A 15,995-nucleotide genomic window follows, 5' to 3' on the forward strand; every position below is an offset into this window, starting at 1 on the left:
CAGCCTAGGAGGAGCCGTGCAGTGGGCTGGGAGCAGGGCAGGGGGGATCCCTGGAGGGCACAGGAAGGCGGGGCGAGAGTGGCCGAAAGAGCAGGTGGGGCGGCGCGGGGTGCGTTGCGTCTCCCCCGGCTCCGCAGCACTGAGGAGCTCGAGGTCAGCGCGGCTCGCTCCTCCCTCTGCTCCGGCCGCTCCTCCCCGCTTGCCAGTCCTGCGCTGCGGGGCTCGCCGGCGGCTGGCTCGGTGCCGGTGCGGGGAAAGCAGCCGGGCAGCAGGGAGCAAAGAGGATGCAGCCGCCTCCTCCCGCCACCCCAGTGACGGCTCCTCTAGCCGTGCTGGATCCCACAGGTAAGTCCCGGCGCTGGGCACCGACAGCAGCAGCGGGCGCCCCCGGCCCGTGCCCAGAGGCACCTGCGGGGCAGAGGGCGGGCAGCTCCGGCTCGCGGCCGGGAGGAGCCCAGCGAGGCGCTGAAGTTCTGGGGGCTGTTCGCTGCGCCCGCCCGGAGGCGGGGCCCGTGCCTGGAAACCCCCGCAGCTCCCGGGGTTGTGCCGGTGCGCTTCTCGGCTGGGAACACGCTCTGCCTTCGCCTGACCAAGGGCTGCTTAACCAGGTCTTGTGCTTTCTCCAACGGGCAGTCAAGCCGTAACTTTCCTGCCCTGAGAGGACTGCAGTGCGCGCCAATCTACTGGGGGGAAATGAACTGGGGAGGCTTCTCGCCCCCCAGCCGTGCAAGGAGTCTCACGCTGCTCAGAGAGCTGACACACATCTCCAGGCATATTTTTTTATTTGTCAGGGAAACCGGTTTTAAATGTAATGTAGGTAGTTATAGTTCTTATGGTTATTCGTTGATTGTTTAACCAGCTATGGGCACAGATGCTTGGACTAACCTATGTAGCGGATACACTGAAAGCAGCACACTTGTTGAGTGTTATTAAATTCCGGATTTGACATTTCTGATCGCAACATTGTGAAGCTAGCATGAAAGTACTATTCCCCACCCGACCCCCACCCAATATTGCAACTCTTAATTTTTCACAGGGAAAGATCTGTTCCCTGGTAATCTCTATGAGATGCCATACTACTGATTTGCCTGTTCATTTATAAATGCTTGCACTTGCAATGGAGGAAATAATTTTCTGCTCAGATGAAGCCCAATTGATCACCTCCTTAAATAGCAATCTGAAAACATATCACAGAGTGCCTGACAACTGAAAGAGGAATAAGGAAAGAATGTGGAGATAGTAAAAGACAAACTGTAAATCAAACTGAATTATCTATTTTAGTTAATACTTTTAAGGTTAAAAAAGGAACCTATTCTGTGAGATACAGTACTAGAGTTACTGGTGGGTTGTAATAATCCCTCTCTACAAATTAACTCATTGTTGAGTGTTATCATTCTCTTTCTTGTCACTCTCCTTTATCACACTGGGACATTTAAAAACGTTTTCAATTCATTTTTTTCATTTAGCTGTTGCATTATTTTCATGGAATTGCTGTAAGGATAATGTAATATAGAAATGGGCTTTGTGTATGTATGCAATACATCCTTTTCTCTCTTTACTGAAAACATCCTTTTCTCTCTTTCCTGAAAATTAACAGTTGCTATGCTTGAGCAGTTTGAAGTGTCAGCAGATCAGGGTAGAGAGTTAGTTTTGGCTTTTTTCCACTTACAGATGGTTTATGGCTAAGATGGGCGTATACTGTATTCAGTAGTAGAAGCAATTCCACTCAAACTTTTGACTGGTGCTGTTGAAATACCCGCATGACAATTGGTTTTGTTTTTTTTTTACATTTTTATGTTGCTAAACTAATCTGTCTCTGTAAAGGTTTGTTTTTGCTTCCTAAATGTACAAGTTTGTTTTCTCTTCCTAAATGTGTCCTGGAAAATACAAATGAAATGTAAAAGAAAGGTTCAATATTTGATTATTCCCCCAAAGTTCCTTAAAGTCAAGATAATCTAGAAAGTATCAGTGGTAGTTCTTGTGTATGTCATTCGGTATTGTATATGGAGACCTTGCCTTTACTCAAACATCAGGACAGCAATCAAAAAGGATGTATTTGTATTTTTGTTATTTGGCAGTTTTGAAGAAAACAGGGAATAAGTGGTAATAGCACAGATTTATTTAGGATATTCTCTATGTGATTTAAGTATTTATTCAGTTAAACTGTCTTTGTAACCATTGATTAGCTAGTCATTTAATTATTTATGAGTGAAACAATTGTTGCCAAAGCAATGAAAGGCATAGTGATACTGCACAGGATCACTTACTAAAACTAAACTATTTACAGTATTAAGAGAGTTTTTTTTCTTAAAGTCTACTAAAAAACTCAGCAACATTTTTTAAGGACTAGACTATACAATATGCTAATGGGTTCTACAACACAACTACATAATGGAGACAGGAGCCAGATAAAAGCTGCTAGCTTGTGCCTGGAAACGAATGCAGTTGCATATGGCTTGGTTAGTTTCAGCACACTGTTTTAGTCAAGCATTTAACCAGAAAAGAGGAAATAATCACCAAAAGCAGGGCTGATATCTTTTTTTTAAAAACATCTCAGCCCGTCACATTTAGTTTTAGGAGGCAATGTAGGATTAGTTCAATGTCTTTAGTATAGCACATTTTTTAAAAATACACAATGAAAAATATAGCCAAGGAAGATATGGCATTGAAGGGAAGACTGGAGTAATAAAACATAATTAATTTAGCCCCAAAGACATACAAATCTCATTCCTTAAATATTAGCTTCATAGCTACAAAATATTAGTTGCAAAGCTTGTATTAGCCCTTTGATGTTATATATTATGTTACACAGGGTTAACTTGTATTACATGATTCTTTGTAACATTATGTAATGTAAAACATTGAAAAATTTTCCCCTTACAAATCTTTCTCCTATAGATCAGAGATGTTAATATACGTTGTGTTCAATATTAATTAGAGACCAGTCTCTTCACATCTACATCACCTTGACTAGAGCAAGACAACAAAATGGTGTGGTGTTGATCTCCCAGTAAGTGTGATTTGTGCTCTGCACTTTCTCCCTTGCCAAATTCATTCCCTCTTATTTTTCCCATAGACTTCCAATTGACCTGCTTGCAGGAGACCGTTCATTGGTTTTAACAGGAGTGCTTGCATTAGCACAGCAAGGTGGATTTAGGCATTTTGGAGTTGGACTGTAGATTACAGATGACTTTTCTAGCACTGCCAAGTCATGCCTCACAGGTCTCTTTCTCTTCTCACACCTTCCATCATAGACCTACTGCATCCTAAAGTTATACCTTCCCCTTCACAAGCCTCATCTTTCCCTGTTCCAAACCCGTGCCTCCACCTCTAGGGTTGCATCGTTTCACTCTGGCAGAAACTGAACTAGGGTCTTCCCACCAAATCATACATCTTTTGTCAATGCGGACACACTCTTCCCCAAATAGATTTCTGCTGGTTGTTGTGATGACGGGTCCTCCAGTATATTTTCCTCAATTCCCGATTGACTGATTGACAGGGGGTTCTCTGACTCTGTTTCCCTATCTCTAGGGTGCTGGGAAGGGTTTGAATGTCACCGTGTTCCCTCTCAACTCTAGGATTGATGATCTGTACTTCTTATCCAACCCAACTGCTGTCTGTGTATGTAAGCTCAATGTGCCTTTCTCCTCCTGTCTCTGAGCTGCTCAGAAGAGGAGATTCTATTTTCTCTTCTCTGTGTCCTGATGGCTTTCTTTGTCCTTCGATGGAGGTGGGAGTAGTATGGGTTAGGGCCTCAAATAGATACTTAGCCTGATAAATGTTTATTAGGCAGAGCAGAGAGTACTAGTGGGTTATTGCTTTTTCTTGGGCAATTTAAGACCATATCTGGTGGAGCACGGATCAGTGATGTGGAGGTTAGCATTATCTGTCTGTCTAATCTGTCTCTTAGATTTTTTTTTTATAGTATCACTGTGGTATCTATGCTTCCTTATCACATTGCCAGCCAAGATTGTTGAGGAACATTACCATCGCAATGTAATGCTGGTAATAATTTGTGACAGTTCTTATTTGATTCTAGATTAGAGCAGGGGCTCTAGTAAAGATGACTCTACTGCAGGGGTCGGCAACCTTTCAGAAGCAGTGTGCAGAGTCTTCATTTATTCACTCTAATTTAAGGTTTCACGTGCTGGTAATACATTTTAACATTTTTAAAAAGTCTCTTTCTATAAGTCTATAATATATAATTAAACTATTGTTGTATATAAAGTAAATAAGTTTTTAAAAACATTTAAGAAGCTTCATTTAAAATTAAATTAAAATGCAGAGCCCCCTGGACTGGTGGCCAGGACCCAGGCAGTGTGAGTGCCAGCGAAAATCAGCCTGTGCACAGGACCAGTGCTAGTGTTTTTAGTGCCCTAGGCGCATGGCCATTTCGCCACCCTGCATGCTGGTCCCGTGGCTCCGGTGGACCTGCCGCAGGCATTCCTGCGGAGGGTCCGCTGCTCCATGGCTCCGGTAGAGCTGCCGCAGGCCTGCCTGCGGGAGATCCACCAGAGCTGCTTGAGCAGCGGACCCTCTGCAGGAATGCCTGCGGCAGGTCCACCGGAGCCACCTGCCGCCCCCTACCCCACGGCAAAATGCCGCCTCTCAATAATCCTGGCTCCCTAAGTGATTGCCTAGGCTGCCTAAATGGAAGCACCGGGCCTGCCTGTGCGCCACCTTTGGCACGCGTGCCATAGGTTGCCTACCCCTGCTCTACTGAGAAGACTTTCCTTTCATTTGCTTGATTCTTGGAATGGTGAAATACTAAGGGTATGGCTACATTTGGAATTTCAAAGCGCTGCCCCGGCAGTGCTTTGAAGTGTGAGTGTAGTCGGAGCTCTCCCAGCGCTGCATGTAAACCACGTCCCTTACGGGTGTAGTTTGCAGCGCTGGGAGCCGTGCTCCCAACGCTGCTGCCCTGATTACACTGACGCTTTACAGCGCTGTATCTTGCAGCGCTCAGGGGGGTGTTTTTTCACACCCCAGTTGCAGTGCTGTAAAGTGTCAGTGTAGCCAAGACCTAATAGAAAAAATTGGGGAATTCTAAGGAGGGACAATTTAATATTTTACAATTCCATCTTGAGTAACTTTATACATCAGTTAACAGGGACTGACTAATTGCTACTGAGAGTGACTTCAGCAATAACAGGTTGGACAGTTAATGGGTTTGATGAACAATCTCCTGTCCCGGCAGGGGCAGCTGCACTGAAGAGGAATTTGCCCCTGGGAAAGATGGCAGCAGTATTATCTCATTCGTTACCTAATTGTTCTAAGGGCCACTTTAATTCATGGCTGACACTCTGTAACAGCCCTTGCCACTGGAAACTGACTGAGGTGTATGCTGAATCAGACCCTAACTATCTTCTCCCTCAGTACCACAGGGATACTTCTGACTGAGTAAATTTGAATTGTTTTTGGCTGCAGGTAATTGTAGCTGAACACTTCTTGCCCCACAATGGGTAGCTATATTAAAAGAAAATCCCAAACATGTTGCATCTGCCCTCTAAAAAGCAAACAAAAGCTATGGAATATTTTTTTTGAAAATGGCAGCACTGCTGCAAGTCAATAAAACAGTATCGAAAGGAAATAATAAAGCTTTGTACTTGCAGCCCTATTCATTTAAAGATCTCAAACTGCTTTACAAATAAGCCTAATAAACATTTGTCAGGCAAAATACAGAGTTGAGGCTCTAAACCACACAAATAGTTAACATTATCTATGTATATAGCTCAGGATGATAAGCATTACGTACATTTAAAATATTACTATTCTGTTAAGACAATATTAAATTATCTCCGTAACACCAGGGTTGCCAATAAATGTTACAGCCCAGGATGCTGGAGCATTGGAAATGCTGAGTCTCACAGGTGAGTTGGATAGTGTTCTTTCCCTGCAATGTTTATGAAGGCACTTGGTATTGTTGAGATTGTAAAAAGTCTTCATGTTTTGTTTTGTTTTTTTAAGGTAAGGCCATATGTGCTGCCTTAAACTTATGCATGCATGTCTCACTGATGTAAAATTATACACAAGTTTTTTCAAAACTGTCTGTAGTGTAAGTTTTACAAGTGATTTTTCATTACTGGGAATTTTACAAACATGGAACTTTGAGGCGGTATATGATCTTTAAGACAAATTATGTAGTAGATTACACATACTAAGGTCCATTTTGAACATAAAACATTTCTGTATTAGTTCTTTTGGTCTTCTCAGAATCTGTAGTTTCCAAAATGATTGAGATTTCATTTTATTTTATGGTGTGATTTTGCTGGCTTTGGAGTGTCATATGGAATGAAGATTCAAAATTCAGAACGCTAGTCTGACCCTCGAATGTTGGTCACATTGGAGCTTTGCTCCAGTTCTCTTTCTTCTTTGAAATGAAATGTTGTTCTTGAATAGTAGCACTGAAGATCCTTTGCTAGAGATGTGCCTGTAAAGTAGCAGACTTTTAAGATGAGAGCTTTTTCAGGGTAATGTGACTATCCTAATTTTGTCCTTTGAATCACAGTATTTCATATGTAGTTTGTGTATATTACATATTCACATCTACAAGTGTTAGTAACATTGTCAAGTTCTTAAATATCTAAATTAATTCCTTTTAAAATGTGTATGTATCTCCATCTATAGTTCCTTCCACCTTCTCTTCCTTATCTGGTCAGTTTGCTTGAGGATTGGTGTGTGTATGTCTCTGGGGAGGAGGTTATTAGTGGGAGCTTTCTTTTCTCTCTTGGTTTGTTCTTTGTTTTTATGTGATGTGTTGGCTTGAGGGCAAGGGAATTAAAGTTCCCACTCCAATTATTTGGGCCGGATTCAATTCTACACCAAGATGCACTCAGCACTGGAGAGAGGTTGGAAGGGAGTTGAGAGGAGGCTTAAGGAGGGAAATGGTCATATGTCAGATGAGAATTGCTGTAGGAACTCTGCTCTCTCCTTGGCCCTGTCATGCCCTTTTCTACCACAACATACATCCTATTCTGGGGATAAAGGATGACTGGCATAGAGCCTGGCTCTCTTTAAGATAGTTGAGAATTCTCCATCACTAGGGGAATTCTCATCTGGCAAACTGTGGCCAGATTATGTCCCCTTTGCACTGCTGAGGTGGTGGAAAGAGGGCGGAAATGAGGCTGAGAATCTATCCCCTTTTCTGTTTATCTTTTTGTGAGATAGTGGAGTGTTTTTGTTTTTTTGCTGGTGTAGATTAGAAGATGACTCTATATGTGGGAGGTTATGGTGAGCAAAGGCACTAAGGTTACTGAAGACTGTCAGGGTGAAATAAAATCAGAAAATCCCTTTGGCTTCCATTGAAAAATACTTGAGCAGCATAGATGGAATGACTAACTTAGAAACCTCTTGCAAACAGGCTTGACTGGTTAATGGCTGATCTATTGTTACTAAGGCTGACACTTGATGATTCTGAAGTGCCATGTCATGCAAATTTGGCATGTGGTTAGATGAAGATGCCTGGCTGGTTCTACACAGATATTCAGTGATCGCTAGCCTCAAGCAGAATAAAGATGTGGGCCAATAGCTGTGATATTTTCATGCTGCTTGTAATGTAGAAGTTAGTCAATGATGGAGATGAGTTTGTTCAAGCATATGGCTGTTTCGCATATCCATGGGGCTGTACCAAGTATATCAAGTTTTATGGTTCTGGTTACGCAGTACCTCATAGATAAGTATGGTAAACTGGTGCTGGCAATGCAGTTGAAGTCCTCCTGGATTAGAATCCTTGGGAATTTTCAATGTATATTTGGACATCAGATTGGATAGTCTGGTCTGTCTGCTTCTTGAAGTGATGGATTGTCTTGATATTTTTCCCCTTGGAGGCATGAGGAGTGCTCTAACAGGACCAGCTGTATGCTTAAATTGGGTCTGCAACTCTCTCAATATTTGGTGTTTTTCTTAAAGCCCCAGCTCCTGGAGTTATGGGATTATGTGAGAATCTCAGCTTTCATTTAAACAAAAAGTTTCTAGTCTTTCTATTTTCAGAGAAAAAAATTGAAAAAGTGATATCTAAGCACTCAAAAACAAGCAGGTAGATAACTGCATGCCCCAACAAATCTTTTTAAAAATCTCATTTTTAAGACAGTTTTTGACTTTGGGTGGCAACCTGACTCATGATTTTTGAATGCTTGAGGTTGGCCATACTGGATCTGCTTTAGATTCTTGGATTTGTAGATTAGCCAGTTGAAAGATCTGACCATACCCTCATGTATTTCGGTGCATGGGTTATTCCATACTTCTCTCCTTCCTTACCACCAATGGACCACCATAGATTAAATGTTATTGCTAAAAGATGAACCAGATGGGGCACAGATTGGGGAGGAGATGGCTGGAGTCACCTGGATTAATTTCTGATTGTCTGTTGTTGTTTTCTTCATTAAAGCAGAGCACACTTCATACTGAAGAAAATATTTGACACGTTTACTGGTTCTATTTGAGGAATATCAACAAACATATCTCAGTTTTTATATATGTATTCATAAAAATTAATTGATGAATTGGTTTGCAGACTGAATCTGTTCTGTGGTGTGGGATTTGAAATTCAAAAACTGAGCTGTGTTTCTGAGTTTTGCTCGATCACATGAGTCACGTTGTATTGCTTCTGTTTCCTGATTGGCTCCTTGTTTGCGATTTCTCCCTCTGATTGCTTTTTTCACATTTGCCCACAGTGGACTCCTTCTCTTCGGTTCATTTTGAATGTTAAGAGGGTGTATTTTTAGATGGCTATAGTGATTTATTGTATTTTTTAAAAAAAATTATTTTTACAGAATTTTGGTGAGCTATGGGCAGGAGCTCTAATAATTATTTTAGAAACCTAGAGTTGCAACTCAAAGATACACTTCTGCCTCAAAGTTAAAACAACAAAATAATATCAAGGTTATTATTAGAGCTGGCTGACTACAGTAGGATTATCTGCAATCTTTTACTCCTGGGTACCTGAATCCAAATTGAGATGAGATTAAGTAAATTTCACAGAACAGTTCCTGTTAAATAAAATAGTATACGTATAATATAGCACAAATTCATTAGCTGCAGTACATATTTACTTCAGAAGATACCAACTGGTTTGCTTATCTGATGAATTTTCTCTTTATATTTATTTTCTTGATAACACAGCAGAGCTTCTGCTAATCTTTAAAATTCACATATTTATTTGTTGTCCACGTAGAGCCAAATGGGAATTTTGCTAAGGTAAGGATGGTTTGAGGTCTACAGAATTGGCCTACAGATGTGAACAACAACTTCATTAGAAGATTTACCACAGATAACTGAAAAAATTGTCACTTCAGCTTAGTAAAACCTCATCTTGTATGTGTAAACAATGTATTAAAGTTAACTAAGCTCCAGCTAATCTTTATATAATTTAAGATCCTCTCTCTGCTGCAAAATATTATCCCTTGTTGGGAGAAGGGGTTAAAAATGAAATAGTTGGAATGAGCTTTCGTTTCATACTTGTACTGCCAAGATTGCAATGAAAAACTATTTTATATTTGTTTCCCCCAACAGGACAGTTTGCAAAACGAAAGAAGACCTCTCTCTGGTTCACAGTTTCTCTGCTGGTAGTGTCTGTGTTCATACTGACCATAGGACTTGCAGCTACCACAAGAACAGAAAATGTTACCGTCGGAGGCTATTACCCAGGAATCATTGTGAGTAGAGAAATGTATTTTATATTATCCATTATTACCAATACGCTATTATGGCATAGACACAAGCAACCACAACTGATGCATTACTGGTGAGGGAAAACGTAAGGTGCATAAGTTTAGATCTAGTTCTGTTATGTTTGTGATTCAGATGTAGGCCCTAATCCTGCAACTGGTGCATGAAGGTGATCACTGTGCCTGCATGGAACCTCACTGAATTTAATAGCTTTCTGCACAGGCACATGGACTCAATTTCAAGAATGGGCCATAATTTTCTACAGTATGTTAGTAATAACTTTCAAACCATTTAATTCAGTATCACAACCTTGATTCTTAACTGGACTTTTAAATTATTATTTAGTAAAAGAGAGAATATAAGTACCACTAAATACTCTACTTTTAACGACTTCAAAAGGTAGTTTAGCATTAACTTTAATTTCATTGACTTCAATAGGATGGATCATTCACTTGCTTAAAGTTAAACACGTGCTTAAGTACACTGCTGAATTGGGACCTGAGTGATTACAGTGTACTATTAGCTCTTGTTCATAATAGGGATGAGTGTTAGTACTATACATAAATTTTGCATTGCCAATCGTTATTTGTAAATTACAATTGTTCTTTCTAGCTAAATTCTCTAATATGTTAATGTCATGCTGAGAACATTTGTTGGAAGGATTAATTTTAGGGTAATAATCTATATTAAGTGGTGTTTAAAAATGGAATTAAAATCCGTTACAGGAATAAAATTTTAAAAGAATGAATTGTCTTTGGATCACTTAAAATATGTAGACTATACAATGGCATAGTATTTAAACAGTTATTTGTAATTGAAATTAAAACATTTAAAAAATAAACTTTCTACAGTCATTCCATTGGAGGAAATGTAATGGGTAATAAGTAATAAAGTTCATCTGCACAAAGCAGTTAATTATAGCAATTAGTTTGTTTTAGGGAGAAAATGTCTGTGTACTAAACAGAAAAATATATTTCTCGAGCATTTTTTAAAAATAAAATGTTACAGGTTTTTATTTAATAGGCTGATAGAATAGCTAGAAATGTTCAGATGAAATCCTTTTAATAATGATGTTTCTCTCTATTTTGTTTTAAGGCTGTTAGAGCTGATGACATTTTGTAAAAGCATGGTCATACTTTGCACATTTGTAGTTGATCATTATAGTAACCCAGAAAGAGCAATGATTAATACATCAATGTCACCCTGTATTGATACAATTACAGCTTCTGATAGTGTGAGATGGCAAGCAGCTTCAACTCCCATTGACTTCAGTGAGAGCTAAAGAAGCTGAGTGCCTTGCGGAAAGTATTATCTAAGAGGAGTATTAAAATACCTATTCTGGTTCCATTTTTCCTTCACTATTAACATTTCATTCACAAAGTCTGACTGACAGTTCCTTTCCTGCTGTGTGAATTCACCATGCAATACATAGATTTATGGTGCATTAGCTTAGGAAGTATCAGAGCAGCTGAAAATGAACACATTTGTAAGGTAAGATTATGGTTTTTCATTCTTGATGTGATAAACTAAATGTTTATTTTTATGGAACAATGAAAAAATAAGACTGCTTGTGAAGAGAGAAATTTAAATTGGAATTAAAAGAAGAGTGGTCGCGGCTTGCTCCCATGGAATTCAGTAACAATGCTCTTAGTTCAGTGGGACAGGATAGGGCACCAAAGGTGCATTATGTTTAGTTCAAGTGACTTTGGCCTTTTAAAAAAAATATTTGTGCAAAATGACTTAAGCCCCCAGTTCTCTTAGCACTACTAAGACTACTTCAAACATGCATAAATTTACTTGTGTCAAAGTAAGAAAGGGGAACTATGCAAAAATGAGGAGGTTAGTTAAACAGAAATTAAAAGGTAGTGACTAGAGTGAAATCCCTGCAAGCTGCTTGGACACTTTTCAAAGACACCATCCCAACTAAAATGTATACCCCAAATTAAAAAAACGCAGTAAAAGAACTAAAAAAGAACCACAGAGGCTTAACAATCATGTAAAAGAAGCAGTGAGAGATAAAAAGGCATCTTTTAAAAAGTGGAAGTCCAATCCTAGTGTGGTAAATAGAAAGGAGCATAAACTGCCAAATTAAGTGTAAAAATGTAATAAAAGCCAAAAAGGAGTAATAACAAAATGTTCAAGTACATCAGAAGCAGAAAGCCTGCTAAACAATCAGTGGGGCCTCAGGTCAGTTGAAATACAAAAGGAGCACTTAAAGATGATAAAGTAATTGCTGAGAAACTAAAGGAATTCTTTGCTTCAGTTTTCACCGCTGAGGATGTTAGGGAGATTTCCAAACTTGAGCCGTCCTTTGTAGTGACAAATCTGAAGAATTGTCACAGATTGAAGTGTCGCTAGAGGAGGTTTTGGAATTAATTGATAAACTTGACAGTAACAAGTCACTGGGACCAGATGGTATTCACTCAAGAGTTCTGAAAGAACTCAAATATGAAATTATGGAACTATTAACTATGGTTTGTAACCTGTCCTTTAAATCAGCTTCTGTACCCAGTGACTGGAAGATAGCTAATGTAATGCCAATATTTAAAAAGGGCTCTAAGGTGATCTCGGCAATTACAAACCGGTAAGTCTAACGTCAGTACCGAGGAAATTAGTTCAAACAATAGTAAAGAATAAAATTGTCAGGCACATAGACGAACATAACTTGTTGGGCAAAAGTCAACATGGTTTCTGTAAAGGGAAATCATGTCTTCCTAATCTATTAGAGTTCTTTGAAGGGGTCAACAAACATGTGGAGAAGGGGGATCCAGTGGCCATAGTGTACTTAGATTTCCAGAAAGCCTTTGACAAGGTGTCTTACCAAAGGCTCTTACGTAAATTAAGTTGTCATGGGATAAGAGGGAAGATCCTTTCATGGATTGAGAACTGGTTAAAAGATAGGGAACAAAGGGTAAGAATAAATGGTAAATTCTCAGAATGGAGAGGGGTAACTAGTGGTCTTCCCCAAGGGTGAGTCCTAGAACCCTATTCAACTTATTCATAAATGATCTGGGGAAAGGGGTAAACAGTAAGGTGGCAAAGTTTGCAGATGATACGAAGCTGCTCAAGATAGTTAAGACCAAAGCGAAGAACTTCAAAAAGATCTCACAAAACTAAGTGATTGGGCAACAAAATGGCAAACTAAATTTAATGCGGATAAATGTAAATTAATGCACATTGGAAGAAATAACCCCAACTATACGTACAATATGATGGGGGCTAATTTAGCTACAACAAATCAGGAAAGAGATCTTGGAGTCATTGTGGATAGTTCTCTGAAGATGTCCACACAGTGTGCAGTCGCAGTCAAAAAAGCAAACAAGATGTTAGGAATCATTCAAAAAGGGATGGAGAATATTTTATTGCCCTTCTATAAATCCATGGTATGCCCACATCTTGAATACTGCATACAGATGTGGTCTCATCATCTCAAAAAAGATACACTGGCATTAGAAGAGATTCAGAGAAGGGCAACTAAAATGATTAGGGGTTTGGAACGGGTCCAATCTGAGGAGAGATTAAAGAGGCTAGGACTTTTCAGCTTGGAAAAGAGGAGACTAAGAGGGGATATGATAGAGGTATGTTAAATCATGAGTGATGTGGAGAAAGTGAATAAGGAAAAGTTATTTACTTGTTCCCATAATATAAGAACTAGGGACCACCAAATGACATTAATAGGCAGCAGGTTTAAAACAAATAAAAGGAAGTTCTTCACACAGTGCACAGTCAACCTGTGGAACTCCTTGCCTGAGGAGGTTGTGAAGGCTAGGACTATAACAGGGTTTAAAAGAGAGCTAGATAAATTCATGAGGTTAAGTCCATTAATGGCTATTAGCCGGGGGTAAGGAATGGTGTCCCTGGCCTCTGTTTGTCAGTGTATGGAGATGGATGGCAGGAGAGAGATCACTTGATCATTGCCTGTTAGGTCCACTCCCTCTGGGGCACCTGACACTGGCCACTGTCGGTAGATAGGATGCTGGACTGGATGGACCTTTTGTCTGACCCAGTATGGCCATTCTTATGTTCTTATGTGTGCATAAGTATTTGTAGGACTAAATTTGTAATTTACTCCATTATTGAAAAATTCCCTTTATCTACATCTTTAGTTTATATTAATTATCAATTTTAGTGGCCCCGATCCTGCATGTAGGAAGACCTTTGTGCCCACATGGAGTTTCACTGGAGTTTATGGAGCTCTGCATTGGCTCTGGGTTCCACCTATGTCAAGCAGCTTGTAGGATCAGACCCAGAGCTTGTTCAAAAAACAAACACACACAAAAAAACCCTACCAGCCAAACAACCAACCAACGGAACGCCCAACAGCCTCCCCCTCACCTTCTGTAAATGGTGTGTGTGTTGTAGTTTATTATTTTGTTTATTACAGTGAGCAACTGAGATGGGAGCCCCATTGTGCCTGGCACTGGGGAGACAAACAGCACCTGCCTCGGGGAGCTCACTATCTGACTAGACCAGGCAGATGTGGGATCTGACAAACATTCAGTGGGAACATTGTGATGGCTTTCAAACTCCATGTCTGTGCCATGATTTTTTTTGGTGGCATTTATTTATTCATCCATCCATCTTGTTTTTTCCTGTGATGGGGTGTGGGTAGAGGCTGTTAAAAAGGGATTGATGAACCAAAGATGAACCAAAAGGTGGGGATAAGAGACACTGAAGTGGGGGAGTAAGAAAAGAAGGCATGGAGGGAAAGTGGCATGCGGATGAGGTAAATAGCCGTGCAGAAGTAAATAGCCAACCAACACAATGGAAAGGATGTCCAGAGTAAAATCTGGGGAAAGAGTCTGATGACTTCATTAGCCTCTAGAGGTTCCTGTTGCAGCTGCTTCTGTGTTCGTTGCTGGCTGGTCTCTGGTTGGCTCCTCCCAGGAATTTCTCTTTTTTCCCAATCCCACATGGGCCCTGGTGTAGGTCTTGTTCAAGAAGGGATCTGGTTGGAAGGGGTAATCCTGGCTGAGTTTTATTTCCCCATCCTCCCTCCCCTCCTGGTTCAATTGTGCTGCTGCAGTTGCCTCCATGTTTGCTTCTGACTCGTTCCTCCCAGGAGCGGGGGATGTCCTGTGCAATTCTGGCTTGGAGGGTATTTCTCCACTGCAGCTGGGAGATGTGATTCTCAGCATAAGTAGAAAGACTCATGTTAGCTCAGCTTGAGCTAGTGCCTAAAAATGGCGAAGTCCAAGCCTGCCCTTGGATGGCTAGCCCAAGCTGTGACCAGTGGCACAATGGCCATGCTGCTATTTTTAGGATGCTAGGTCAAGCTGATTTAGTGCCAGCCTGTCCACCAGTACTTGGAATTGCACCTTCCTGCTGCAGTGTAGACATATCCTGTGAGGAAGGGGTAACTCCAGCTGAATTCCATTCTCCCTCTCTTCCTGCTAGTAGTGCAGCTGTACCTGCTGCAGGTGTGTCTGTTTGCTGTTGGATGAATGGTATGAGAAACACTGTACTCTTTAGCAATTTAAAAACATCTTTTTCTTAGGACCTGCAATATTTTGCAATTTTTTTAAAAAGGTAAACATTAGGATTTTGAGGACTTGCATTAAAATAAAACATCTATTTTTTGAAGAAGTTGCGGTTGTCTCTTGCAGTTTCATAATGTCATTTCAAAGAAGATGTCTTAAATATGTATACTTTTATAGTATGACCATGGGTAGAACAAATGTGAAATGCCACATTTTTATAATTTATTGTTGCTTTAAAATAGACATCACAATTACTTACAGTAATATCAGTACCTATGTTATTGAACATTGATGACTATTGTCTGTATTTTCTTGTCCCAAACTCCACATTGACACCAATGGGAAGATTTGCCTTGAATAAAGAAGGCAAAGTTGGCCACCCTGGAACTGCTAAAATATAAGAAAATTCCTATTCTGATTGTTCCCTGTTGCATCTCATGATTTCTGGCCAGTAATATATTTATACTAAATATTTTGCTCTTTCTCACAAATTGTTTTAGTTGGTTTATCTGCTCAACATCTCACTTTAAATATTGTGACATTCTTGTATGTTGCCAAATAAGCTGACCTGCTGTGTTTCTGTTTTTGTTCTTTGCCTTAGCTTGGCTTTGGATCTTTCCTAGGGATTATTGGAATCAACCTGGTAGAGAACAGAAGGCAAATGGTAAGCAACAAAACTTTTTTTTCTTTTCCTTTTAATATTAAAAGGCTTAATTGAAGAGAGAGAATGGATTTACTATCTGTAGTTACCATGACTGACTCCTGCAGTTCTTAGTCCCAGGGTCAATTGATTTAAATCACTGCTTTTAATCATGATTTTAAATCTGCATGCAGGACACCTTGATTTTA

The 15,995-nt window shown here is 40.1% G+C and overlaps 1 protein-coding gene across 1 annotated transcript in view; it reads left to right on the top strand.

Annotated features, from left to right (window-relative positions):
- Positions 1–211: 211 nt before the first annotated feature.
- Positions 212–15,995, top strand: part of TMEM255B (transmembrane protein 255B) — a 116,398-nt gene continuing 100,614 nt past the window's right edge. The window contains exons 1-3 of the mRNA XM_030551664.1: positions 212–345; positions 9,511–9,653; positions 15,748–15,810. Coding sequence (XP_030407524.1) covers positions 285–345; positions 9,511–9,653; positions 15,748–15,810 — 267 coding nt within the window. The 5' untranslated portion in view covers positions 212–284. The remainder of the gene's footprint in view (positions 346–9,510; positions 9,654–15,747; positions 15,811–15,995) is intronic.

The sequence above is a fragment of the Gopherus evgoodei genome, chromosome 1 (assembly GCF_007399415.2).
Source record: "Gopherus evgoodei ecotype Sinaloan lineage chromosome 1, rGopEvg1_v1.p, whole genome shotgun sequence".
In the NCBI taxonomy this organism is placed as follows: domain Eukaryota; kingdom Metazoa; phylum Chordata; order Testudines; family Testudinidae; genus Gopherus; species Gopherus evgoodei.